The following is a 25625-nucleotide window of genomic DNA, read 5'->3' as shown; positions in this document are numbered from 1 at the left end:
CAAAGCAGATGTGTCTTTGTAAGTTGAGGCCAGTTTGGTCTACATCATGAGGTTTTTGGCCAGCCAGTGCTGTACAATGGAGACCTTGTCTTTTGGGGGAAAAAAAATTCAGCAATACAGTATATTAATATAGTAGTAGTAATTAACTCAGAATTTAATTAATAAAAGTTTTTATCTCATAGCTGTCCTAGTTTATACTGTAGATGGTATAATGTTATTTAAAGAATTTTGGTGAAATAAACTGGTGCTTTTAATGTCTCTAGATTGTACACTGAAGATAATTTCATGTGGTTTAAGCATGCACACCAGTCATGGCTGCTCATCCACTATCCTGCTGTAAGAAAGTGCTTTAGGAATCTATTTGAACTGGCTTTCTGGGATGTTTGTGGGTTTTGTTTGGGATTTTGGGGGTGGGGTGTTTGGGATTTGTTTGTTTGTTTGAAGTTTCTCTGCACAACCCTGGCTGTCCTGGGACTCACTGTGTAGACCAGGCTGGCCTCAAACTCAGATCCACCTAACTCTGCCTCCCAAATGCTGGGATGAAGGAAGGGCTAGTAGTTTCTAGAAAAGGGTTCTAGCAGAAGAGAGGTGCAACCATTTGACTTCAGCCTCCCTATGGACCCAACACAGTGCTGAACATGGTAGAAGTAAAAATTTAGAGAACATTTGGATTAGGATTAATAATCTTTACCACTAAGGTAGGAAAAATTGTTATTTTTCAGAGGTGTTTTTCTTTCTAGCAATACATAACTGGAGCTACCTTAATAGCCAGAATAATACAACAGTCACTCGTTCAAAAGGTATTTGTTATTACATCTTCTAGTGAAAGGTATTAGAAGCTAGGCGTGGTGGCACACACCTTTAATCCCAGCACTTGGGAGGCAGAGGCAGGCGGATTTCTGAGTTTGAGGACAGCCAGGACTACACAGAGAAACCCTGTCTCGAAAAACCAAAAAAAAAAAAAAAAGGGGGGGGGGGGAAGAAAATAGGTAGGTAGGTATTAGAGACATTCAGGATGCCAGTATAAACTGATTTCTTGAATCCCGTGCATATACACATGCATCTGCATGAGACTCCACATCAGCATATCACTGTCACTTCATAAGGTGCCAGCTTGAACACATCTAGGAGGATACACCTAGTCAGAATTCCCCAAACAAGTTGCATCACCCATGTTTCTAGCTCCAGTATCTGTGATAAACTTGTTTCTGCCCAGTTGCCAATCAGATATTTATGGGCACCCTTAGTTGCCAGATGATTTTAAATATAAAAATGGTGATTGTACAGTTTGATTCTGCCGATGAAAATAAACTGCTAATTTTGGGGTGGGAATGCATTACTATTTTTAGGCCGCTAGGGTATCACTTGACAAGGTTTTAATGGATCTTCAGCAATAAGCACTGCTTTCTATTTTAGGGTTAGGAACAGGGAAATGTGACCCTATTTTTTTGACTTATTGAAGAATGAATTAAAATTCCATTCCATTTAAAATGTAATATATATATATTTATTTAACACATGAATAACCGATAAAAGAAGTAATCCCTCTATAACCTTGTTGTTGGGCATAAAGATTAAGGCTTTGTTTTAGGGATCATGGGGGAATGAATTAGTAATGGACAACCTCATAGTTCTTTTGGTTAAGCCAGTGGAGATGTATATCTCTCCATACTGTACAAAGGCAGAGCTCTTCAGCCTCTTAATTCACCCAGATGTTGGCTCCAGGACACAGGGCTGTTTGGCTTGAAAAGTCAGAACAGACAAAAGAGAGTGTATAGCTTTGTTAGTAAGGCACAAGGTGGAAGGCCAGCCTGGGATACATAGCAAATTTTAGCTCAGCCCCAGCCTGGATACTGAGATCTTATCTTTGAAACAAAATGAAAGGAAAGAAAACAAAGTAGGAAAGTAAAGTACATTTAAGGCTCTGACCTACTGGTTGAGCCTTTGACTGCTTCATAGATGATTCTGGTATTGGATGTGCTGAAAGGTAGGGGTTGGGACTTGGTTGGAGGAAGTTGGTTTTGTGGACTGGGGTATTCCTGTGGGAAGTATCTTGCCCTAGCCCCTTCCCATATTCTCCTTTCTGTGTATCCTGGTGGACCATTATAATGTTCTCCAGACGTTTTCATGCTGACCTGTATGGTGCCAAACAGCAGTGAGTTGAACCCTCTGAAACCATGAGCCCAACCAAATATTTACTCCCTTATATTGTCCCTTATCTTGTTTTGGTCAACCACAAAAGTAACTATTAGAGTCACAGTTGGAGTCTAACTTTGGGGCTTCCTGAGCTGGATTTATGTGATTCACTTACATGGCTGGTAATTGATGTTGGAGCTGAGCCAGGAGCTCAGTTTTCAACTCAACCAAGAGTCCACATTGGCCTCACCATTATGGCAGGTTCTTAAGGGAGCCAGGTGTATGAAAATGTTATAAGAAGTAAAGGTGTATGGCCTTTTATAACCTGGAAGTCACCTAGTGTCACTTTCACTGTGGACAGAGCATGTCAGAGAAAGTCAGAGGCCACCTAGATCCAAAGGGAGGGAAAACAGTCTCCAGTTGAACATGAAAGATGATGTCAAAGAATTTGTGCGCTTGCTCTAACTGCTCACAGTGCAGCAGCATCAGGGACACATGGACCTCACTGTGCAGTTGTGGAAGGTGTGGATGAGTGTCTATTAAGGAGAGATGTCAGATTCTTTGTCCCTATGTTACTAGACTTTGGATATGACAGTTTGGTCCCTGACTAACATGTTGTATTATATGAGGGCCTCTCGTGTTTATAATTTTCCCTGCTTAGAGCAGTAAGCTTTAAACCCCATGGCTATGTGCATGCTAGACCAGTACTATACATTGAGATACATTGTGTATTTCTTCTATGGTTCTCACTGACTTGCCTGTGTTGGCCTTGAACTTGGGCTGTAGCTCAGGCACATATCCAACTTGCCATCTTCTTGCCTTATCTCCCTGTATATATTTTGGAATGTTGAAGGCTCAGTATTTCATAAATGTACATTTGGTCCCAAATGGTTTAGAAAGCAAACATCTCAAAAGCCATAGAAAGGACAGGGTAAAATTGTAGAATATTTGTGTCATTTTGACACAATATGTGAGCAAAATTTAAAAGCAATCCACAGGGGAAAGCATTTATACTTTAGATTACATAATACTTTCTAAAAAGATACCATCAAGTGAAATTTTAAACAAACTGAGTAAAGTATGGTCTAAACAACTGAGAGATGCTAGATGATACAAAGTCTGGCTCTAGCTCTAGATTAGCCTCTGGAAAGATGGACCAGTGGATAAAGCGCTTATCATAGAAGTATGAGGATACTCCAGAACCAAAAATAAAAAACCAAGCAGATATGGACATCAGCTGAAATTCCAACACTGTGGAGGCAGACTGGGGAATCGCCTAAGTAAGCAGACTACCTAGACTAGGTAAAAATGAATGAACGTCAGGTTCAGGGAGAGACCCTGCCTCAGTTAGCCAGGAGGAAAGCAATCAGGGAAGACATCCAATATCAGCTTTGGCCTGACGCATGTGCACATGTGTACATGTATACATGCATACACGTGTATATACACCATATACTTAAGAAAAATGAGAATGTGTTGAGTATAAGTGATGGGTGTGTTAATACTTTTCATAAATGATGCCTATAAATTATTTTTAGGAATGGCTAATAGGGGACATAGAGGAACAGTTGTTGAAACAACATAACCAACAGGAAAAAATATCTACCCAAGTCTTGATTAAATGTGTAAATGAAGTCTATGATGAGTTTTCCTCAGCCCCACCTATAAGATTATTTCATATAAGAAAAAAAATGATACAAGTACATTACTGCTGACAATGGAGAATATTTTTCATGCTAGAGAGAATGGAAATCAGTATATTATTTAGAGGAGAGTCCTCATTACTTACCCACACTCAAAGTCTGATCTTTGACCTAGCATTGCTACCTGTGGACAAACCCGCCTGAAAGTAGGACGATAGATATACTGAAACACTTGTGCACCAACAGCCTTTCTTGTCTATGAGTGTGTCAGCAAATCCTGGCCAGTCTCCATGGTAGATTACCTGCAGCTGGTGAGCAGTGAGGTAGCTTAGAATCCTAGGAAACACTGGAAGTGCAAGGATAGAATAAAGCAGGTTTCACAACTTTGTTTCTGAACATATTTTTGTTAGAAAATATTATGAAAATGAAAATATGATTAGGAAGAAGACACTTTGCTTAACCAGGAAACCCATTGTCTTTGAGAGACAGTATCTTAAGGCCTTGAGTATGCATTAATGAGATCTGAGTCTTGGTGAAAGACTACAGTATATATGCTAATTAGATATAAACTAAGAAAGCAAATAAGCAGGGGCAGATTGATTTACAACAGTGGAGCAGAACCATTTGCTTTCATTACTTTCCCTACATAGGCAAAAAGAAGCTAATTTCTGTTTTAAATTTTAATTTACCTTCTAGGAAATTTGTAATAGTAAGCCTCAGTAAGTGAAAATTTTTAATCCTGTGTCTCTCTCTTTTGTATTCTTTTTCTTCTCCAGAATATAGCAGTGGAAAGGGTTCCAAACAAAAATGTCTTACCCAATAATGTTTTAATATGTAGGAATTTTTTTTTAATTTTTGTTAAATTTTGCATCTGTGCGTGTGTGAGAGCACATGCACACATACATTAATGTGCCTGTGAAGGTCAGGACAACTTGAGGGAAATCAGTTCCATTTTCTATCCTATGGGCCCCAGGGTTTGAATTCAGTCTGTCAGGTACCTTTACCTACTAAGACAATAAACCTTGGAGGATTTTATTGGTTGAGGTAAAAAAAATTTTAATCAAAAGAAATTTCCTCCTGTGGGAAATCAGTTTCTTTTGTTTCTATTGCTTCAGGATAAGTATTTTGATGGACTAGTGACATAAATCACTAGCAAGTAGAGTACTGGTCTAGTATGTGCAAAGCCAAATAAATGAAGATGAATAGTGTCATACCAAAAACAGATATTTTTAATGCATATAAGTCTTTTTAAAAATATGTTTCACTCGGGAGGCAGGTGGATTTCTGAGTTCCAGGACAGCCTGGTCTACAAAGTGAGTTCCAGGACAGCCAGGGCTATACAGAGAAACCCTGTCTCGAAAAACCAAAAATAAATAAATAAATAAAATAAAATAAAATAAAAATATGTTTCCGTGCCTATGAATGGCATGTGTGCATGTATGTGTGCCACATGCATGCCTGGTACCCTTACTGGCCAGGAGAGTTAGGTCATTGGACCCTCTGAAACTGGAGTTACAGGCGGTTCTGAGTGCCGTGTGGCTTATTGGAACCAAACCCAGTTTCTCTGCAGGAGTAGCCAATGTGCTTAACCTCAGGACCATCTCTCTAGCCCTAGGTATATATCTAGGGCTACTCGTGAGTTGTAGAGAAGGAGTAACTCTGAATGTTCCTTGGCTTCAGTTATGAATGTGGCTTGTATCTAGTTTTTTATGTTTAGAAGACACCTGAGCACCTGCCATGTAACATAGGAAAAAACAGTGTTTGCTCATGTAAAACTCACCCTGACACTGTCATATCCACACATCCTAATGTAGCTGTCCTTCATTCACTGTGCAGATCACGTGTTTTCTAAGTAATGGTGTTTATGCAATTCAGTTTTATATAATGATGTTTTCCCTTTCATTTCTTTTACTTTCCTTGAATTTCCTACAGAAGCCCTGGAGGGGATTTGGGAGCAAAAAAGAAAAAGAAGAAACAAAAGAGAAAAAAGGAGAAGCCAAATTCTGGGGGTACCAAGTCCGACTCCGCATCTGACTCCCAGGAGATTAAGATTCAGCAGTCTTCTAAAGTGAGAGCCTGTTTCCTTGCCACAGCTGTTTCTCCCCAGTGAAGAAGACATGGGTCTGGGTGGGGTAGATGTGTAGCTAGTGTTTTCTTTGACTGTGTTGAATGACAGGAGTAACTGGAGGGTATTTACAGCCTCCCTGAAGCTCACTGTGGCATCCACATAACCAAGAGGTGCATACTCTGTGTGTGTGTGTGTGTGTGTGTGTGTGTGTGTGTGTGTGTGTGTGTGTAGCATCTCATTTCTCCTTCTCTTTGTAGTAGTATGTAGACCATAGTCATAAAAGTCTCTGGGAGCCTGGCAGTAGAAAGTTTGTTTTTTTTGTTGTTGTTTTTTAGTTTTTGCTTTTGTTTTTGTTGCTTTGAAGTTACACTTAATCTGTGATTACTTTTGGTTCAGAAGATATTCACATTTTAATTTTTCTGGGTGTCTGTCTAATTACCTGCATAGCACAACGCCATCTGGCAGCAGATTTCAGCAGGAGCAGCCATGGGTAAGTCTTCTGTTGACTTTGAATCAGCCTGGTCTGCAGTGGTCGTCCCTCATGCCATTGCAAGGGTGGGGAACACCTTCTCATGTTCTTCTCCCTTAGGATACCCCTATTTTAATCCAAACTAGTTGTCCTTCTGGTCCCATGTTGGCAGATAGCCTGCTGAACAGAGGGCTAGTAGTGCTGTATGTGGGTCTGGTGATACTGTTGGCAGTCACCCCCATTTGTGGAGATTCCTCCTTCCTACCACACAGGACAACACAGGCTTAGTAGCTCAGGAAACCAGAGCCAAAGGAGCTGAGTTAGAAACATAACAAGAAAGATGGCTTTGATGGTTATAGCTTCAAGAACATCGTTCTGGTCAGGGTAGCCCTGGGACCTGGCACTTGGCCCAGGCTCCATTACTCATCTCCAGACTGCATCTCTTTGAGCTGATCCTTATCCTGGAAAGCCCATTGGTATTGAACCCAAGTCTATAAGGCTGTATTGAAGTTAAAATGAGATTGCTCTTAATGAAGGTTGCTTCGTACAGTGCACTCCACAGAAGGCAGTACCTGCAAATTTTGTGGATTTCAGATTTTTTCATATGAAGTTTTTATTATGTCATATAAGTCAGTCTGTGGGTAGTTTTGTCATTGGTGGTACCTGCTTTATATGAAACAACCAGCGTCTCTGAGAAGGACAATTACTTGCCTCACTGACTGAGGGAGAGCCTTCCTCCCCAGCTTCCCTCTGGGTCTCACGTGATCAGTGTTCCACTAAACATAACTTCCAAGATAAATTGGGAAATCGCCATCAGCTTGCAAATATTTTTCTCATTTCTTGGTGTTGCTTCAGCAGATAAACGCATCACTTACCTGCAGTGTGGGCGGCTCTTTGCTTCTACCATGCCATTGGCTTTACCCATCCCTTTACCCTCAGGGATTCTAAGCACTTCCTTTCCACTCTGGACACTGATAAGAAACTGCAGCCAACTGAGTGGGAGGAACTACTGTTAGCATATATGGTAGAGAGGGAGTTTTCTTTGGTTGGTTTTGTTTTGTTAATTAGAAGCTAGCCAACAGTGTTTTAAACTGGGGCACCCTCCTCCCATAAATTTATGGCAGTAGTAGATAATGTCATACTATTACAGTGGACTACATTTAGAAAATAATTGGTCTATAGTCAAAGGTTAAAATTAAAATATTTGTCTGGATTCTTAACAGATTGGTATACGTGGTCCTGGGTATTGAACTCAGGGCCTTATGCATACCAGGCAAGCACGTTACCTGCCTGACCCATACATAACCCCAACCCTTTCTTACAGACTTTTTAGTGGCAGAAGACTTGGACAAATTTTTCCTAAGGTCTTCAGTTTAAAAAGTAATGGGCACAGGATATAGTTGGTATTTAATATTCTTTAGGAAGCAGCTTTAACAAGAAGGAATTCCTGCTGCTTCGGTAAGAACGTAGTAGTGGGCAGTTAACTGGGGGCTAATGCACATTCTCGCCTTTCTCCCCAGGTGGTGATACTATGGAAGGTGAATGGATAGATTTAAGAATGTATCATAAGGTGAGCGTGGTGGCGCCCGCCTATAATCCCAGCACCCAGGAGGCGTAGGCAGGATGATTGTGAGTTCGAGGCCAGCCAGAGCTTCATAGGGAGACCTTGTCTCAAAAAAGAAAAATAAAATTAATCCTCTGGCCCAGTGGTTGAGCATAATGTGCAAGGTTTGCATTTAATCTGCAGCACCTCAGAAATAACCACAGAGGTTCCAAAAAAAAAAAGATGAACTGAATTTCCTTAATTCGACATTGTAGGTTTGAAAATTATTCTTATTTGCACCTATTTTTAGAAAGCATTTAAATAGTGAGCATTAGGATATAAATGTGTCACAGATGGCTGTTACTTGTAGCACAGCCTGGTGATACTGAATAGGTAACACTATAAACTACTTTAGGGTCTTCCTGGAGCTGGGATATCATTTGCTCCTTCAGGACCAAGATACTGCTTCATGATTACTGCAAAGGAATTTGCTTTTAATGTGTCTTGAACAATTTCACTCAACTATCAGAAAAGAAAAATTACTGAAACAAACTAGGCTCTATAACCAGGTATATATATTTTTTTAAGCCTGGATTCTGCTTTGCATTTTCAAGCCAGGTTAAATGTATCTTCAAGCATTGTTATTGAACTGTGTTGTAAAGCTTGGTTCCTCTTGTAGGTCTCATGGTAGACTGTGCTAGAAGTTCAAGAGGCTATTAATTTATCAGTTAAAGTATTGGGGAGTGAAACAGACCCAAGATTTAAAAAACAAAAAAAAAAGTTTTGTTTTTTTTTTTTTAAATTAAAGCTAAACAAACACTTCACATGAAGTTATGGATATGAAATCAGCAGGCCAAAAGAACAACTGGAATTAAAACAATTTACATATATGAGCTTAAATTTCCGAGATACAAACTGTTTTGTTATAAGAGAATTACATGACAGTTAAGTTGTATTCAGTAAAATGAACAACGTGGCTGAAAAAACTGCAGAGCCAAGTGCTGTGGTTCATGCCTGTAACAGTTCCTATGGGAGAGGCCAATCCAGGAGGATCTCAAAGTCAGGATCAGCCTGGGCAGTGAGTGAAACCCTGTCTCAGCTTCTTAAAAAGCTGAGAATATAGCTCAGTGGTAGAGCATTGCCTTTCTAACATGTATGTGGCTCTAGGTCTAATTCCTAGTACCACTCCCAAAAGTGAGAGAAAAGAAGAGAGAGAAAGAAGTGCAGTGTTTAGAACAGGAATGATTTATCTTTAACTTGTATATGTCATTAAGATATGGCTTCAAGGGTTTTGTCCTGATTAGTGTAAGATTGCTGAGTGGAGGCTGTGTGCCATTGGCCTGCTGCAGTTCTCTACTAGAGAAGGTCAATGTCAAGAGAACCTAGTAAACAGGGAGAGCCCAGGAGAGCCAGCCCATGCTTTTTTGCACTTCACATGGAGATGTTCCCCAGGTTATAATGGACTTATCTAGAACACAGATTTCAAACTCAGAATTGAGCAGAAAGCCAGAGTTGCTGCTTTACCATGGAGGGTCCATGGTCCCTTTGCTACATATTCAGAGTGCTGATACACAGCAAAACATAAGGGCTCTGAGGTTTCTTCTAATCACTTCTAAATCATAATGGGAAGGAATTATTTGAGCAGTATCAAAATCCTTAAACTCACTTATTTTGTTGGAAAAAAAAAAGCCACTGATTTCTGTATCCAGTCCCATGTGCAGTGTCTTATTTTGAATGTAGTCTCAGTTTGTGTATTATTTATTACACTTGCAGAATTCAATACATGGGAAATCTGCAAGGAAAAAAGCAAATACTGGCCTTCTTATAATTTAAAACTATCGCCCACTTTATCGATAAGAATCTGTTTTCCCTAAAAATGAGGCTAGATTTGCGCACTTGTGTTTGGAGAACAAGCCATGGGTGCCGAGGATCAGGATTTGCAGGAGGCTTCTTTTCTGCCTTCTGTCTCAGGGTTTCTCCAGTGTGAGAAAGGCTGGTGTGGTCCAGGAGGGAGCAGCAGAAGGGTTCAGTGGGTTCTTCTTAACCATTTCCTTCCCAGCATAGCCCTAAGGTTCTCTTTCTTTCTCTTCCCTTCCTTCCCTTCTAATCATCTCTTGTCTGTCTAGTTTCTGTTCTAGAACTTGTTTCCTCTGCCCTTCCATTGCTGCCGCAGAGCATTAACGCTAACAGCACAACCGAGGCTCCTGGCTGCCTGGCTGCTGTGTGACAGTAATGCATGCCTGCATGTCACTCTTTGCCTTCTTTTCCCAAAGGAACAGTGGGACCAGCACAGATGGGCGGGATCCTGAAGCAGAGGGTGCTTCTGTGTACTTAGCATTCCCAGACTGGCAGAGCCCCCGTTGAAACGGCAGCCCACTGGTAACCTGCAACAGTGCCGCTGTTTCATCTCAGTATACCCACAGCTAGCCTTTAGCAGGCTTCCAGGAGGTGGGGCAGTGTTTGACGCCAATACACACAGTTGCCCTGTGTTCAAAGGCGGTGGAAGCTTCCTTATGTCATGTGTCTCTTTATGTCTGCCCTTCTAGAATCCCACCATCCCTATTCAGAAGCTACAAGACATCCAGAGAGCAATGGAGCTGCTGTCTGCATGCCAAGGCCCAGCCAGGAACATTGATGAGGCCACAAAACGCAGATACCAGTTTTGGGACACACAGCCAGTGCCCAAATTGAGTAAGCTCATATGTGTGTTTCCAGTCTCTCAGGGTTAAGAGACTTCAGTCTTGTGTCACTCAAAATTAACACAAAAGCTAGTATATGTCTTCTTAAAGTACATATATATAATATATAATAAGTAGGGATATTGGTTTTCAGTATTATTGATTGTAGCCTAATTGCTCTTCCTGTTACATTATCCAATTTTCCCATATTTGAAATGTATATATTATAATTTCCTATTAAACATTCCTATGTGTATGCATGTAATATACTATGTAATACATTGTATAGTAAAAAATATGCTATACATGATGTATAATATATAGCATATATATACTGCACAGAAGCGAAGTGTTTTTTCTCTTCATTCTTATTCTTCTGAGCTTCATGAAGTTGGGTTTTTTTTTTCTATATGTTATATTTTTAAGATTTTTGTATTTTCATTGGAATAAAATGAACGTTTTGCTTGTTCACACCATATGTATGCTTGGTGTCCATGGAGGCCAGAAGAAGTCAGTGGATTCCCTGAAATTGTAGTTAAAAATAATTTTGAGGGGGCTGGAGAGATGGTTCAAGCTGTTAAGAGCACTGACTGCTCTTCCAGAGGTCCTGAGTTCAGTTCCCAGCACCCACATGGTGGCTCAACCATCCTTTTAGGCGATCTGATGCCCTCTTCTGGCATGCAGGGATATATGCAGATACATTTTTTTTAAAGTTTTGAAGTACCATGTGGATGCTAAGAACCAAACTTGGGTCCTCTGCTAGAGCAGTGAGTGCTCTTAATCACTGAACCATTGCTCTAGCAACCCTCCCCTCAGGACATTAGTTTTTAGGTTTTTCCATGCCTCAGGTATTCTAAAGGATTCAGAAAAGAACTTTCCTATAATAGCTTACTAACTGGATAATTGCATACTAACCAGGATTCTGAACACAGTGAGTGTAGTGACATATCAATCACATATCATAGGGAAGTTAGGGTCCTCTTTGAAAGTAAAGGCTCTTGTGGGCTCTGCTCATGTAAAGAATTATAACTGGGTCTTGTTCCTGGGATCAGGCCTGCTCTATCAAATACCATTTAAGACTTCTCCCAATTAACTTGCTATAGACATAATTATTTTTCTCTCTCATTATGCATAGGTGATAAAGTTGTCATGAAAGTGTTCAAATTACATGGCAGTATGAATGTCCTACTTTGACTTAGAACTGTGCCTACTTAGGTTTTGGTTATTTAGGTTCCAAATAGCATAGGAAGGGTCATTTGTCACCCAAAACTCTGAAGCAGCCCAATAATACACAGATAATCCATGTTGTCATTATAACTCAAGGAATAACATTTTTCTGAGCACTGAAGTATCAGTTTTATGCTTCCCAATCCTTTCCCATACATAGCTACCCCAACAGCTTAGAAAGAGTAAGAGCAGGGGAGGAAGGAAGAAGGAGGGAGCATTAGAAGCGTACCTCAGTGGAAAGCACTGGCTTAGAGCGTGGGAAGCCCTGGAGTCATCCCTTGCTCTAGAGGGGAAAGCAATGCTTTTTATCTTTCAACTTCTAGAAATGTGTCTGCTAATGAAAGAATATTCTTTAGAATATGTTTACAAAGTCTTTAATGACTCTGAATTAAATCAGCTGAAGCATCTAGGTTTAGTGATTTGATGAATGAGGTGTAGCTGAATATGGTTCACCAGATACCTTCTGCCCTCCAGAGAAGAAGACACCTAACCTCAGGCCTCCTTTTGGGAAGGATTGCTTGGTGCTCATCCTGCTTTCCTCCTTGCCCTAATTCTTTGCAAGGTTCTTGGAATGCTGGAGCTCTTGGTGCACCTCGGTTCAGTCAGAGGCCATATCTGGTTGTAAAACCTTATTGTTAGGGAAAGGAAGGACTGACAGAAGATGCACATGTAATAGAGGTGTCTCTAGTCCCATCTGTCTGAGGGTTGCACAAACACACAGCTGTTCTGAATTGCCTGCATGGGTTCATCTTGTAAGCCAAGCCTTAAACAGTCTTCATGGGGACACTGTCAGGGAATGGCCGGGAGTTGGGCCATGTGGACGTCCCTGAGGATATCTGAGAAGCTGATATAGGTTATACACATCTCATAGAAGGATTCTGTGACAGATGGGCTAGACCCTGAGGGTCCTTACTCAGCAAATAGAAAATGCCAGACACAGCATGGGGCACAGGTCAAGAAATCTTGATGGGAAGTGGACTGAAGTAGAAGGGACATATTAGGTGGCCACGCAGAGCAGGTTTAGATATCTTTCATAGGAAAAAGCTTTAGTTGTTGAAAGATACTGGGAGAAAATGACTTGTGAGCTTCTGAGAAAATCCCAGGGCCTGATACCTTGATGACCAGAGGACAAGGTTCAGGAAAGAAAGGAGGAATGCCCTGAGCCACAGCAAGCTCTTAAGGTCAAATGCTACCAAACTGGCAAAGGAACATAGAGGGTAGGAGATGGTACTAAGGCAGTCTAGAACCACAGAGAAACGCCTGTATTCTATTCCTGTTACAGGACATTTAATATAGAGAATGAATTGGAAAAGGGAAATTGAGTGCTGGGTCAATAGCTTAGTTTATAGAGTGCTCACTTTACTATAAACAAAGCCTTGGGTTTGATTATCAGCACTTCATCAGTCAGATGTGGTACAAGTCTGTAATCCTAGTGCTCAAGATGTAGAGACGGGAGGATCAGAAGTTGAAGATCACCATGGGCTACATAACAAGTTCAAGACCAGCCTGCCATAAACAGGACACAGCTCCACCCCCAAAAAGAGTAGGGAACGCAGCTGTTACTAAGATGGACTATAGGTACAGACTACTTAGCAAGCAGTAAAGATGCGCAGAAGCAATCAGTTTAGAAATGTGCTTTAGATTTTGCTGCTGGGAGGGGTCAGGTATCACTATGGCTTCTGCAACCTCAATTTGTAAAAATGTAATAAAAAAGAGGCCATTTCTAAGGCTGTTTTATTAAGCCTGTATCAGTTACAGTGTGACAGTATACTGTAACCTAGGACTGAGGCTGAGAAATCATTACCATTTTTATAATGTCATCAGGTGACATGACATACAGTTCCCCCTTGCTTTAACTGATAAAATAACATTCCAAAGGAATCCACAAGGATTGTTAATTATTACTATGTAGGATTATTAATAATATTATTTAATACCATTGTTATATAATAAAGCATGTACTAATACAGCTGCTATTAATATTACTATTATTAATTGGATTATTCTGAGCCCAAGTGTCCTAAATCTGAAAGTATTCTTTCACTTCTATTGCTAACTATTTGGGATTAACAGACTTCTGTGAAATGTAGTATCCTCTTTTTTTCTCTATTTCTCCAGATGAAGTCATAACATCTCATGGTGCAATTGAACCAGACAAAGACAATATCCGCCAGGAACCGTATTCTTTGCCGCAAGGTTTTATGTGGGACACTTTAGACTTGAGTAATGCCGAAGTGGTAAGACTTTAACTCAACACCTGCATTCAAACACATTGTGTCTAATAAGGTGCAGAGCGCCTTAAATAGGACATTTGCTTTGTCTTGTAGCTGAAGGAGCTGTATACGTTGCTGAATGAGAATTATGTGGAAGACGATGACAATATGTTCCGCTTTGACTACTCACCTGAGTTTCTGCTGTGGTATGCCTGGCTGGTCATGGGCCATTGGTGGATTACTGAATCAGGAGGTCTTCTTTTGTTCCTATGATCTTAGATATTAACTAGTGTGTTTCTCTTCTCTACTTCAGGGCTCTGCGCCCCCCAGGATGGCTTCTGCAGTGGCACTGTGGAGTCCGAGTATCTTCAAATAAAAAGTTAGTAGGTTTCATAAGTGCCATCCCAGCAAACATCCGAATTTATGACAGGTATGTGTTAAAGCTTGTGCATGTTTGTGTGTCCTCCAAATTATAATTAAACCAGGTTTTTAAAAATTACAGTCCAGAGCTAGGTGACAGCTTAGCAAAAAGTACACACTGTGCAAGCATGAAGGCCTGAATTTGTATCCCTAGCACTCACTCCTATCCAACGCCAGGGGCTGGGATGCACGCCTGTAATCCTGGAGTTAGTGGGGCACAGACAGGAGGGTATGGGGGGTCCAAACTACCCAAATCAGCAAGCTCCAGGTTCAGCGTCCCATCCTGTCTCAAAGAAAAAAAATGTGGCGAGCTGTTGAGGAAATGCGTTGTGTAGTACAATTCTGACTCAGGAAACCAAAGGACAGGAAATGTAACTCATTGTACAGTGGCTGCCTAGTGAGTTTGAGGCTTTGGGTTTCTAGTGCCAAACTAAGTCAATGAATGGTAGATAGCTCAGTATGACTACTGGTAGTAAGATTGCTCAGAAGAGCTGTTTAGGAGTGTGCTGTATGCTGGTACTGTAAACTTAGAAACTCTTTTTAACAGTTGGACAAGAGATGAGAGAGCAGTACAGTCTGTCTGTCCTTCTATTACCCTCCACTTTCCTACCCATCCTCCTTTCCTGCCTTTTTTTTTTTTCTTATTTTTCTTCCACTTTCTGCCTCTCAATCTCCTACATGTACACACATGTATGTATGCATGCATGCATGTATGTATGTACTATGTATAGAATAAACAAAACCATCAATAAGTACTTCTTTTAAAATTAGCAATTTTAGAGGGAATTATAAACTCTGTGCATGATGACTGTGTTACATTTTGGCTTTGGATTGCCAACCCTGATAGTCAGATACCCATTTGTGAAGAGATCTAATAGTGAATGTCTATTTATCATAGTGAACTGCCTAGCTGACTGATATGAAAATGTGCTCTTAGAACACTGTGATTTAAATAAAATACATGCATACCCGAAGTCAGGACTGAGCTTTGAAGCTCTGGGAGGCTTATAGTAGCTTGGAAAAGTGTCAGCTCTATCTAATCATGGCCCTTCTTGGGTCTTGGGAAATCTGTGTTATGTTCTGGCACAATACCTTGCCATTTCTACACTGGGCAGGCCTGGAGTGCTGGGTGGGGTGGGAGTATGTGTTTAGTTGTGGACTCCCCCCCCCCCCGCCCCCCGCATTTATGTATGTTGCAGGAAAAATAAAGGAACTTTCTGAGGCATATCTGATCCAACATCCAATTTAGACCATCTAAAATAGACCAAAGTTTTAAATTCTTTTTTTTTTTTTTTAAAGATTTATTTATTTATTATATTTATTTATTTATTATATGTAAGTAGCTGTCTTCAGACAGACCAGAAGAGGGTGTCAGATCTCATTACGGATGGTTGTGAGCCACCATGTGGTTGCTGGGATTTGAACTCTGGACCTTCGGAAGAGCAGTCGGGTGCTCTTACCCACTGAGCCATCTCACCAGCCCCCAAGTTTTAAATTCTGATTAAGATCTTGGAGGCCAAGTCTCCCTGGCCTAGAGTTGATCATTTTGGCAATGGATATGGAAAATGGTATCGTATCTGGTCTGAGCTTGCAAAGTGCCTACACAATGCGGGTTCTTTTTCTTGAATGTTATGTTACAGGATGTCTTTCATGGTCTTATTCTTTGGAACTTTATGAGAGTGTTACCTTGCTTTTTTTAAAGTGTGAGCTGATTGTCCCATCTGTTTGTCAGTGTGAAGAGGATGGTAGAAATCAACTTTCTTTGTGTCCATAAGAAGCTGAGATCAAAACGGGTAGCCCCAGTGTTGATTCGAGAAATAACCAGAAGAGTGAACCTGGAAGGCATCTTTCAGGCTGTGTATACTGCGGGAGTAGTTCTTCCTAAGCCTGTGGCCACTTGCAGGTAATAGCATCACATAGACATCAGGTGGGGGGGTGGGAGGGGGGGGTGTTGCTTACTACCATCTCGCTAGATACATTGCTCTCCTGATACAATCCACAGGAATTTGGGCTTGCTGGGGATAGTAGTTTGCTGGTAACTGAGGAGACAAAACTAGAACCATTGAGCTTAATATTCAGTGTATCATATTTTAAAAGTAAACTTTACCCAATAATGCTGCGTAAATTTGTTTCCATCTCTACTTCACTGAACGATGAGACCATCTGTGCATGAGAAATCTATGCATTGCAGTCTTAGAATATGTCTAGCTGTTTTCTGTCAGCATCTAAACTCAGTTTTCTGTTGCTCTGCGGTTGGTCTGAACTGTTGTAAGAACCTTACAATATTATATCAGTTCAGATCTGCAGATGGACCTGTTGGCTAAGAAAGAAGGTTTGAGCTGTTTTATATGACTTTTTAACTAGCCAGGCTCTCAGAGTTAGTCCAGTTAGACTGTTCTTTGACTAACCTGCTTTTAAGACATCAAAAATTATCTCCTTCCACAGTTTCTCCTGATTCAAGTAGGACTAACCTTGGAATCAATATAGTACAAAACTATAAAATTGCTATAACTTACTAAATTATTACATTTGTAAATAAACAGAAAAATAAGCATCACAGGTTTATTTCAGTATAAATAATATATATCAAAACTAGAGTCAGCTGGGCGTGGTGGCGCACGCCTTTAGTACCAGCACTCGGGAGGCAGAGGCTGGCGGATTTCTGAGTTCGAGGCCAGCCTGGTTTACAGAGTGAGTTCCAGGACAGCCAGGACTGCACAGAGAAACCCTGTCAAAACAAAACAAAAAAAAACAAAACTAAAGTCACATAAATTTAAGGACTTCTTCAGAATTATTTTCTTCAGTGAGTACTCTATAACATACTGTTTTATTTTGCAGGAATATTTTCATGATCTTAAACTTACTGATTCACTTCACATAAAATCATGAGGCTCATTAAGAATTTGAATATCTCTTTTATTAAGTGAAATGCAAAATATTAAAAATGCATTATTTTTCTTTAGGGAAAGAGATGAAAGGCCAAAATTCCAAAGGAGCATAACTCGCAATGCAAATCAATTTTATGAGTCAGTTTTGTTTTGTGTTTTAATCTTCAGGCCCATCACTGTGCTGGGTACAGCATAAGTCTTAGTAGATGCTTCTGAAACAGCTAAGACAAAGTGGAACCTTGCTTGTCTTCCAGGTATTGGCACCGATCCCTAAACCCCAGGAAACTGGTGGAAGTGAAATTCTCTCACCTGAGTAGAAACATGACCTTACAGAGAACGATGAAGCTTTACAGACTTCCAGATGTAAGTAAGGGGCATGTGCGACTTTCTGAGTTGGCAACCACTGAAACGGTTGATGCAGAAGAGCAGTACTGGCCTCAGACCGAAGCTGTGCTTGTGTGCTTGTGGGAAAGGAGGCTGCTGCAACAGGAATGGACGCTGTGGGGCTCGATCAAGCTAGGAAAGGGGGGATTTCAGTCTTTTAAGTTCATGGATTCACAGCTGTATGTGATTAACTGCAAGTCACAAGGGAGTTTTGCATTTTGGGGTAATTTTTCATTTTGGGGTATTGCTTCTTAAGTAATGAAAAAAAATCCAAGCCGCCCCTGACATCTTACCACCATAGAACTCAGGGTTTGGATTTAAAGAAGAAGGTAAGGAGGTGGAAATAATGTTATATTCAGTTGTCCCCCTTAAAGTTTAACTCCTGTATTGCTCATAGTGACTTAGAACTGAATGTGTAGCCTAGACTGGCCTCAAGCTCAGAATATACATGCCTTCGTGTCCCAGAGCGTGTGATTATAGGCCTATGCACCAGTCTTGGAGGTTGTCTTGTGGTTTTTTTTGTTTGTTTGTGTAATGTATGTAGTGTATGTTCATGTTAATATGTGTATGGGTGCCCACGAGGTAAGTCTGCATGTGAAGTCAGTGACTGATGTCAGCGTCCTTCTCTGTCACTTTCCATTTTACTGATTGAGTCGGGGTCTTTCTCGCTGAACTGGGATTCAGTTAGTCTAGCTAGCAAGCTTACCCTAAGGTTCCTATCTCTGCCTTCTGAAAGCTGGGATTACAGTTAGGCCACCAGACCCATGTGCGTGCTGGAGGTTAAAACTCAGAGTTCTCAGGTTTGTGCAGCCAGCGCTATATCCACTAAGCCACTACCCTTCCCCTTCATCTTTGTAAACTACTATGTTCACAATGGGAAGGACTGTCTTAGTTTTAAATTTTTAAACTTTATAGTTAAATGATGTATTGTGTGTCTCTGGGTGATTTTCACAACTGAGCAGCTTCAAACAGTATGTTTAGGCCAGTCATAATAGCACATTCCTGTGATCCTAGCACTTATAAGACTGAAATAGAATAGAGAGTTCAGGGCCAGCCTATGCTACATGACTCAGCAGTTAATAGCACTGGTCCCCACATGGTAGCTCATACCATCTGTAATTACAGTCCCAGGGAACTTGACAATCTTTTCTGGCCTCTGAACTATATACATGGAGTGCATGAATGTACATGCAGATTTGTTGATTCAAACAACTTCTTTCTCTTGGGCTGGTTCCACTCTCTGTTAGCAGCTTTCCTCAGCAAGTATGCCATGGCTCTGGCATCTCTAACATCTTGGGGTCTCCAAGGTAACTTCAGTGTTAAAACTTCTTGTTCCAATGTCTACGATCCACACATGACTTTCTGGGCTCCTCTAAAGGGCTTGTGTCACGTCTCTAGCTCTGTAGCACTCTAATATCAGGTTGACTCTACTTCACTGCTCCTGCTGTTCTTGGTAGTCATTCTGTGGTACTGGCATCTCCAACACACTAGGGTCTTCTGCTATAACTAGGCGTCATCAATAGCCTCTCATAGATAGACTCCCTTCATGTTGCTAAGCCTAATATTCTTTGCATAACCCCTTCAGTCCTAGGCCATCAACTCAAAAGCATTTCCCAGAAGATTTCACCTCAGTAATGCTGGTCTCTTCTTAACTACTGCTAATTTCTTAGCTCAGGCTAATCAGCATTAATTGTCACAGTAGTCTCCTCCTGCTCTATAGCCAGCTTTCTGTTTTCCAACTCCTTCACTGCCTGAGCTTGGCTGTCCTGGAACTTGCTCTGTAGATTGACCTAGAACTTGGAGATTTTCATGGCTCTATCACCTCAATATTGGGATTAAAGGCGTATACTACCATGCCTGGACCTAAGCTTTCTCTACTTGGAACTTGATCTGTACCAGGCTGGTCTTGAACTCAGAGATCTGCATATCTCTGTCTCCTTCATGGCCACTATTCTTCAAGATCCAGATCAAAAGCCTGTGTCCTCCATTTCTGGATTGTATTTATTCCAGATTAAATGTCCAAATGAAAGCAATAGCCAGGTAATAATAATGCTTAGATAAAACAATTACTTGTTCAATGACAAATACATAAGCAATAAGTTTAAGTGGGTGGGATCTTGTCACTACTCCCTCAATGTGTTTATCTCCTCAAACACAGGATTTAGCTCCATTGCACTTCCTGTTGCCGTTTTATTACTAGAACCACACATTTTGTATTTGTTTTTCTTTCTAAGCTTGCTATGGCTCATCAACATGTTCTTGAGACTAAACCACGGCACAGAGTCTAAACTGGATTTTTTTGAGACCTCCTTTGCCAATGGAATTAATTTGACTCTCTCCACTTAAACCTCAGGCAGTCTTTGAACAAGGGCAAAAAATAGCCACATTCCTCACCAAAATATAACAGTTTCTCTTGGACACATACTAAAATTCTTCTCCGAAACCTCCGAGCCAGGCTTCCACAGTTCAAATCACCTCAGCAACAAAGTCTTCCACATTCCTACTAGGATAGCCCATTAAGCCCCACTTTAAGCATTCCACTGCTTTCTAAATCCAGAGTCCCAAAATCCACATTCTTCCAAATAAAAGCATGGTCAGGCCTATCACAGCAATACCCCAGTCCCTGGTACCAACTTCTGTCTTAGTTAGGGTTTCCATCTCTGAAGAGATGCCACGACCAAGACAACTCTTACAAAGGAAAACATTTAATTGAGGCTGGCTTACAGGTTCTGAAGTTAAGTCCATTATTGTCATGGTGGGAGAGACGGCAGCTTCCAGGCAAGCATGGCACTTTAGGAGCTGAGCGTTCTACATCTTGTTCTGAAGGTAGACAGGACAAGACTCGTGCATGCAGCTAGGAGGAGGATCTCAAAGCCCACCCCCACAGTGACACACTTTCTCCAACAAGGCCACACCTCCTAATACTGCCACTCCCTGGACCAGGGGCATTCAAACAGCCAAGGTGTTCTACTGTGCAGTCACTACTATACAGTTAGGAATAGAAAACAGTTATCAAGGTCCAGGCAGATCTCTTTGGCATGTTCTAGGTGTCTTCCTTCTTTTTCAGGTACAAGAAAGGGGTGTGAAGAGTAGCCTAGTTAAATTCTGTTGCTGGGGGCCTGGGAGTAGGGGTACACTCTGAACAAACAGCTTTGGAAGGAAAGGTCTTAATTCACTTCAACTTTGGAGTCACAGTCCATCCTTGGGAAAGTCAGGGCTAGAACTTGAAGCAGGAATTGCTGAAGCAAGTATCCTAGAGGAACTCTGCTTACTGACTCACTTTCTGTCTCATGCTCAGCTTTCTTACACAGCCCAGGCCAGCCTACCTAGGGATGGTGCTGCCCATAGTGGGCTGGTCAAGATAATCCTCACAGTGATAGGTAAAAGCCAATGTGATGTGGGCAATTCCTTGGTTGAGGTTTCCTCTTCCAGGTCACTCTGGGTTGTCATGCTGACCATATAAATTAATTAGTGCAATAGCTGGTTAGAAAAAGAGACAAGAGAGCAAAAGAAATAAAAGTGCAGATAGATAATAGAAAATTGAAAGACACTAACAGTAGTCACTGGCACCTCTTGATGAAAGGTAGATGGTACAGCTGTTAACAGTCAAGGTACTTAAGAATATTTTTGTACCACTCAGCATAAAAGGAGCCGTCTAGGATAAAACATTTGTTCCAGGGCTCTGTCTCATTTTTCTGGGCCAACATTATTAGCAATTTATTTAGTTAGTTACTTATTTTTTTACAGTTTTTGTTCTTGTGTCTTAGGCACAGACTCCTGAATTTGGGTGCTAGCATTTATTGGGCTAACATTGTGCCATAGAGTAAACATTTATAATCTCATACACTAGATTGAGCAGTCAAAGGATATAATCACCCTATCACAGAGTTGACATGGAAACACAAGCTTGGCATATGGAGCCGAGCTGGCCTGACACTCACCATGGATCCCAAGACTAGACTTCCACAAGAAAAACATCTTCCTATGTCTCCCTACCCTTCAGTATGCTTGTTTATTCGATGTTGAATGTTTCTAAGCAAAATTGGAAGGAGGGGGCTTAAAAGTAAAGGAATTTGAGTTAGATAAAAAGCAGGATTAGTCAAGCAGCGTGCCTGAGCTTTGTGCTGTTAAAAGGGATACCCTGGCTAGGGCATGAGAAAGTATGTGGCATAGTCTGTTTAATAACACTTGATGAGTTTAGTGTTCAGGAACTCCCTTCTTAATCATATAAGTAACATAACTAGTGCTCCCCGCTCTGCTCTGAATGCCTGTGCTCTCAGTTAGCTTATGCTGTGTAGCTTGACAGATAATACTTGCTTTTCAGTGGAGTTCTTAAGTTTAACTTAAACACTTACACAAACTTCAGATTACATGGGCTGAGATTTCTCGTTGAGGCTGGGTAAGTATCTTGTATCAGAAGCAGAATTTACTTAGGAAATGTAACATGCTCCCATTAACTAGGAAGTTTCTTTGCTTCATGTCGAACCCCCAGAAAACATGACTATTTTATTCAGTTCTGCAAAAGCATCCTATTTTCAGCTATAAAGCTTCATAGCTGTAAATAATCTTGTCTTTTGTGCCACTTCTGTTGAAGTGTTCTACACTGAGCCACATAACCCCAGAGAAAGTAATTTTTACGTGACTTAGGTATACAGACACATTTTAGATGGTTTGGGTCTTCAGCATTCAGAAATGCATTTGTATTTTACTTTTTTCCAGGTGGGACTGGACGTTTCTTTTTGCAATACTAAGAGTTAATCCAGGGTCTTGTGCACACTAGGCAGGCACTTTACCACTGAGCTACACCCTCAGTAGGAGTGGATGATTCTAATCTTTTGAGAGCCACGGAAAGATTAGTAAAAGTGTGAGCTGCATATTTAGTGCCAGGGATTTAGTTCTCCAACTTTAGATAATTGAATGGTATTTTAATTGAAGTTCTGCATCTTTATAAAGACTATGCACCCCATCCTTTAATAGCTTGTTGTGAATGTTCGTCTGAGAACTCCTGGGTCTGTCAGTGTAAAGCATGCCTTGCCAGCTTTCCTGTCATCGCCAACACTAATCAGCAATCAGTCAGTGCTTGGTCACAGAACCCTGGAAATCTCTGGTAATAGGCGATCACAGCTGCCACTGAGATAAAACTGGTCTTCCTTCTTGGATATTATGTAGGATCCTTCAGAAATTATAATGATTTGATTGTTTGGGTTTTTAAAATCTATTTAGTTGTTTCTGTGTGCATGCATGGTACATGTGTGAAGGTCAGAGGACAACTTTGTAGAGTTGGTTACAGATGCACATTTCAGCATCTGACTTTTATAGACATGTGGATTCTGAGGACCAAGTCCAGGTTGTCAGGCTCACTTGGCAAGTGATTTTATTTGCTAAGTCTTTTCCTAGGATATAGGGATTTTTAATATAGAAATATTTACAAGAAATTCAGAACAAAAAGTATATTAGCAATATTTGCGCTACCTCTAAAATTATCCAGTATTTCTCCAAGGGGAAAAAGCATAAAATTTGATGATATTTCTCATATCTGTTAAATTCTTGGTATATAAATCAGCTGGTAATGTTCCATTTGGTTTGTTTGGATAAGAAGGTGGGACACATGGCTTAGTAACATCTTTGTGGGAGTGTATATCATGCATTTGCCAAGTACATGAGTGGAGATAAGTTCCTTGGACATGTGGGTCCTGGGATTGGAACTGAAGTGCTCAGAGTTGGCAGTGGGCTTCCCTGAACCATCTCACCAGCCCTCATCATCTTACTTTTTATTCTGAGAGTCAGTTTCAGTAAGTTGACCAGACTGGCCTGTAAGACCTTGACCTTGCAGTAACTCCCATGCCTTATCCTCTCCAATAGCTGGGATTGTGGAGGCTCAGCCACTAGAGCAACTTCAGGCTTCAGTAAAATCGTAGTTCTAATTGACAAAGCAAGTCTAGAGCCAAGAGTTTCAGTTCTAACAGGTTTCCATTGGCAGAGCTGTGGGGCCACACTTTGAGCACAAAGTAATTTCATTTACTCCTCCTCTGTTTAACTTCTGGCTTTGCTTGGTTTTTCTTCTAACAAGGTTACAAAGACTTCAGGTTTGAGACCAATGGAACCAAAAGACATCAAAGCAGTCCGAGAGCTAATCAATATCTACTTGAAGCAGTTTCATCTAGCTCCAGTGATGGATGACGAGGAAGTGGCCCACTGGTTCCTCCCCAGGGAGCACATCATTGACACGTTTGTAGTGGAGGTAAAAAGATGAGCTGATAAGCTAGACCTGAGAACAGGTTAAAGCTCCTTTGAGGAGGATCATGGTGTGCTCATATCATAGCTTTCCTCCATGGCTCTCTGCATCTGCTAGCCCTCCCACAGCTTCGGATAGTCCTGGACTAGAGTGTCTTCACTGGTTATTAAAGGGAAGTTAGGCTGCATTTCTGTTTATTGTGCATTTGCTCTTCTCACTGTGAAAAGCTAATAATTAGTCACCCTACACAACTATGTTCCAGAGTTGATTTTTGTTTTGTTTTGTTTTGTTTTCCTGAAGTAACTAGCTCTCATTCACTTCTAAGAAAATGTTCCAGACACCAAGGCCATGTTCTTTGAAATAGCATTCTGTTCACCACTTGGTAGCTAGCTCCACATATTTCCGTTTCCTCCTGACAGCAGCCCAGATATATGCTTCAGTGTGGGTGAGAAAGGCAGCCTCTGGTCCTCAGCCTGGGTGGCTTCTGTCACTGTGGAGGAACTTCCCACTTAGGGCCAGCTTTGAAAGAGCTTGCAATCTCCCTAGCCCTTCAGCTGAACTTCCAACTGTCTGCTTCTTAGTCTCCACCCAGCATAAAGGGCTCAAGCTGGGTTACAGAGAGGGTGGACTAAGTTGTTTGGAAAGAAAGTTGGGTAGAGGTCAGTATCAGTTGATCAAATGCTTGTTCAAAGAAACATTCACTACTGTTGCTTCCCTCTGTCCCCTAGAACCCCAGTGGGAAGCTGACTGACTTCCTGAGCTTCTACACTCTCCCCTCCACGGTTATGCACCACCCAGCTCACAAAAGCCTCAAGGCTGCCTATTCCTTCTACAACATTCACACAGAGACACCCCTGCTGGACCTCATGAATGATGCGCTCATTATAGCCAAATTGGTGAGTGTTGAGCCACTTTTTTTACTACTTGGATTTCCTTAAGCGAACCAACTTAGAGAAAGGTCCCCTGCAAGAGCAGTGTAGCTCTTAACCATGGAGCCTTCTCTCCAGCTCCCTCCCCAGCTGTCTTTATAATACAGTCTTCTAAGATGGTGCTTAGTCAGTGGCTTTGTATCATAGGTACTTAGCCTTATTATAAGTATCTATTTAAATGACTGTAAAGGAATTGAATGTTATACAGAAATATATACTGCAAAGAACACATGAAGCCCTTGGTGTGATAAACTTTTGAACTTTTTATATTGGCAGAAAGGATTTGATGTGTTCAATGCACTAGATTTGATGGAAAATAAGACCTTCTTGGAAAAACTCAAGTTTGGTATAGGAGATGGCAACTTACAGTATTATTTGTACAACTGGAGGTGTCCAGGGACAGACTCTGAAAAGGTGAGTGAGCATGATACAGCAATGCATGCTGGCTGCCGTCAGGATAAAGGGGCTTTATCTGTTTCTACTGTTGGTGATTCCTGTGGGAGAGAGGAATTGTAAATGGACTCAGTTAACCCAGACAGTACCATACAGCCCCCATAGGATGAAGGCAGCTTTTTATTTCTTTACTTTTATTATGTGTGTATGGGGGTGGGAGGAGAGATGGAGGGATGGGTATACACATGCCACAGCATATACGGAGGTCAGAGGACAGCTTTGAGTAGTCAAGTACTCTTCTCCCAGGGCTCCAAGGACTGAACTCAGGTCATCAGCCTTGTGTGGCTGATGCCTTTGCCCTCTTAGCCAGCTTGAAAGGTCAAGGGGACTTTTTTTGTA

General features: G+C 41.2%; 1 protein-coding gene across 4 annotated transcripts in view; it reads left to right on the top strand.

Annotated features, from left to right (window-relative positions):
- Nmt2 (N-myristoyltransferase 2) overlaps positions 1-25625 on the top strand; it is a 43243-nt gene that overhangs the window by 14552 nt on the left and 3066 nt on the right. For 2 of the 4 annotated variants that reach the window (XM_029472591.2, XM_085835230.1), the window contains exons 2-12: positions 5712-5847; positions 6295-6337; positions 10406-10550; positions 13883-14001; positions 14092-14183; positions 14291-14407; positions 16130-16300; positions 17540-17648; positions 23740-23910; positions 24633-24800; positions 25110-25247. In XM_029472591.2, the coding sequence (XP_029328451.1) occupies positions 5712-5847; positions 6295-6337; positions 10406-10550; positions 13883-14001; positions 14092-14183; positions 14291-14407; positions 16130-16300; positions 17540-17648; positions 23740-23910; positions 24633-24800; positions 25110-25247 (1409 nt within the window). Of the gene's footprint in view, positions 1-5711; positions 5848-6294; positions 6338-7836; positions 7887-10405; positions 10551-13882; positions 14002-14091; positions 14184-14290; positions 14408-16129; positions 16301-17539; positions 17649-23739; positions 23911-24632; positions 24801-25109; positions 25248-25625 lie in introns of all 4 variants that reach the window. The other 2 variants (XM_021154409.3, XM_029472587.2) reach the window with 2 other exon arrangements.

The sequence above is a fragment of the Mus caroli genome, unplaced genomic scaffold (genome assembly GCF_978045245.1).
Source record: "Mus caroli unplaced genomic scaffold, Mus_caroli_1 scaffold_2, whole genome shotgun sequence".
NCBI classification, from domain to species: Eukaryota; Metazoa; Chordata; class Mammalia; order Rodentia; family Muridae; genus Mus; species Mus caroli.
This window is presented reverse-complemented; position numbering and strand designations above follow the sequence as displayed.